General features: G+C 38.8%; 1 protein-coding gene across 1 annotated transcript; it reads right to left on the reverse strand.

Moving 5' to 3' along the window:
- Nucleotides 1-392: 392 nt before the first annotated feature.
- LOC114688030 (vomeronasal type-1 receptor 4-like) lies at nt 393-1,349 on the reverse strand. The gene has a single exon (XM_028862656.1). It carries the CDS (start codon nt 1,308-1,310, stop codon nt 393-395), a length of 918 nt encoding a protein of 305 aa, XP_028718489.1. The 5' UTR covers nt 1,311-1,349.
- Between the last annotated feature and the right edge of the window lie 1,463 nt (nt 1,350-2,812).

Genomic DNA, 2,812 nt, shown 5'->3' on the forward strand with positions numbered 1-2,812 from the left:
GACTACATAAGATAAGTGTGAGTTATATCACAACTGACTCTTTGTTCTTCCCTTCCTTCCTTCCTTCCTTCCTCCTCCTTCCTTCCTTCCTTATTTCCTTTCTTTCTTTCTATCTTTCTTGCTTTGCTTGTTCTACTTTCTTTAAGGGGGAGGTGGTTAGAGAGTTATGAGACTGGGACCCAGAGTTTGTCCAGTATCTTACTCCATAGCTCAGGGATATAGCATTAATTATATTGCAGTTCTCCTGGATTAACTTTCCCAGTGCTGGGGTGCCTATAGTAAGTCACAATGAACCTTTTGTAAAGACGTATTTTTAAAACCATTATTTACTATAGAGTGTTTATGGCTGTTATTAAAGCTGTTGCCTATGTTTGGCCATTAGACTGTGGTTTTCAGCAGTTGAAGAGCACAGAACAAGGATCCTTAGGATCCCTAAAGATCAACAGGAAGGGAGAAATAGTGGGGAAGCCTGCAGTCAAAGCTTCACCTACATGCCTCAACAAGAGACCCCAGTCTGTTAAAAATGTGTGAAAGATGATACAAATAAAATTTAGGAGGTACATGGCAACAAATATGATCACCACCATCAGGACAGTTTGGGCTGCTCTGGTCTCAGCATGGCCTCTGTGGTTCTGATTGGAAGTGATGATGTGCTGTGTTCGCTGGTGATGCCTATAGAGGAGAATCACCATGGAGACACTGGTCCAGGCCATGATGCTGATGAATGTGGCATCATGGGCAAAATGCAAGAAGATGATGCCTACACTGAATCCAGATGTGGAACAGAGAAACTTGCTGTTATTGTTAGTGTCATTGCCTGGGCTCTGTGGACCACTGACTTTCATTGGAATGTAGACATTATTTAAGATACTGAACAACCAACAACTGTAACAAGAATAACTCAGGGCATCAGGGGTTCTTCCTCGAAGCATTAGCCTACCCCAATGACCAGGAACAAGAGTAACAAACTGATGGATGCTCAGGGCACAGGTGGAGCACATGTTTGTGCTTCGAGCCACCAGGCGAATGAAGAACACAATTTTGCATTTCAGGTTAGTTGCGGGTTTCCTTGGAACAAAAACCATCATGTTGGTTGGAAATGCAGTGACAAGGAGAAGGAAGGCATTGGTCACAGCCAAGTTGGTGACAATGACCTGTGTTGGCCTCAGTCGAGAGCCAGTAAAGATGGGAGAGAAATTATGGACAAACAGAAGAATGTTGGCCACGGTCCCAATCCCAACCAGTAAAAGCAGGAGCATCTGGAGAGCCAATTCCTCAGTGGATTTTTGAGTTTTACTCTGAGAAGTCATGGAGAGGTCTTCTGTGCAGACTGGGGTGATGACCAGGAACAACACAACTGTCTTCACGACACTTCTCAATCGTCTGAGCATAATTAATGATTTAAGTCTTTACTTCTTCTATGAAGGGAGACACTATTGTATCACAGTACAGGAGCTTGTCCTGGAGAACACTGCATAGACAACTCAGACTATTATTTTGTACTTCGTGTACTTTTCCTCACCTCATGATGCAAGTGTATTAGTGATATAGCTGTATTTTTCATGGTCAACATGACACCCATGATAACACAGTAGTACATATTAATATTTGAACATTGAACATAGGAACACATTTTTGTATCCTCTCGATGCAGCAACTTTCCTCTTAACACAATGATTTCTTCATCCCCAAAAAAAGTCTGTTTCACAGCTTAGCACTTATCTAAAAATGACATTTAATGTGACATCTCTATATAGGATGGCTGATTTTTACCTGATAGATGGAGACTGACTGTTCCTCTGGAAAATAATGTATAAAGTAAGTTGCAGACTAAACAAGAGCTTTCAAAGACATGTTTCAAGGACATGAGTTTGAAAAGAATCTGTGTGTAAAAATGGTTTAACTATGATGGTGTATTAACATATTTTGAGTGTGGCTAAGGGAGGGTGGTGTTGACTCACCAGCATCTCCAACATCTCCAGCTTCTGCTTCCTCATATTTCCCTACGGACTAAATAAGTTAAGAATTACAAATTGGAGGTTGGAGAGATGGATCTGCACAAGACTCATGTTCAAATCCAGCACCCACATGGTCATTCATATCCATCTGTAACATCAGTTCTCCAAATTGAATGCCCTCTCATGACTTTTGTGGCACTGCACAAATGTGGTGCCAGACATACAATACAGGCACTTAAAATACTACATACATAAAGGAAAATTCCATATATCTAAAGAAGGATAAGAATACAAATTTACAATTTATAAAATCATGTAAGTAAAGTAAGTAGCCAAAAAGGACCAATCAGATTTTCATAATATTTTATACGGATCATAAAAGTGATAGAATACAAAATATTTCAAAAAAGTAACTAGTTTTCTGATCACAAATATGAAACTCGATTTACACATATGTATATCCTTATATACAGAAGCAGCCCTAAAAGTTCTATCACAAACTCCTTCAGCAGATTAAACACCTTTAGTGAAATGACTGGATACAATATAAACTCAAATAAATCAGAAGCCCTCCTATATAAAAATGATAAACATGCTAAGAAAGAAATCAAGGAAACAACACCTTTCAAAGTATCACAAATAATAAAACAACTTGGTATAACTCTAACCAAGCAAGTAAAAGACCTATATCACAAGAACTTCAAGTGTTTGAAGTAAGAAATTGGAGAAGCTATTAGAAGATAGAAAGATCTCACATGCTCATGGATTGGTAAGATTAACATAGTAAAAAGGACATCCTACCAAAAGCTATTTACAGAGTCAATGGAATCTCCATTAAAATTCCTACACAATTC

The sequence above is a fragment of the Peromyscus leucopus genome, unplaced genomic scaffold, assembly GCF_004664715.2.
Source record: "Peromyscus leucopus breed LL Stock unplaced genomic scaffold, UCI_PerLeu_2.1 scaffold_1309, whole genome shotgun sequence".
Lineage (NCBI taxonomy): Eukaryota > Metazoa > Chordata > Mammalia > Rodentia > Cricetidae > Peromyscus > Peromyscus leucopus.

Coding starts and splice junctions, on each gene's coding strand:
- LOC114688030 (XM_028862656.1), bottom strand. CDS start 1,310: ATGACTTCTCAGAGTAAAACTCAAAAATCCACTGAGGAATTGGCTCTC.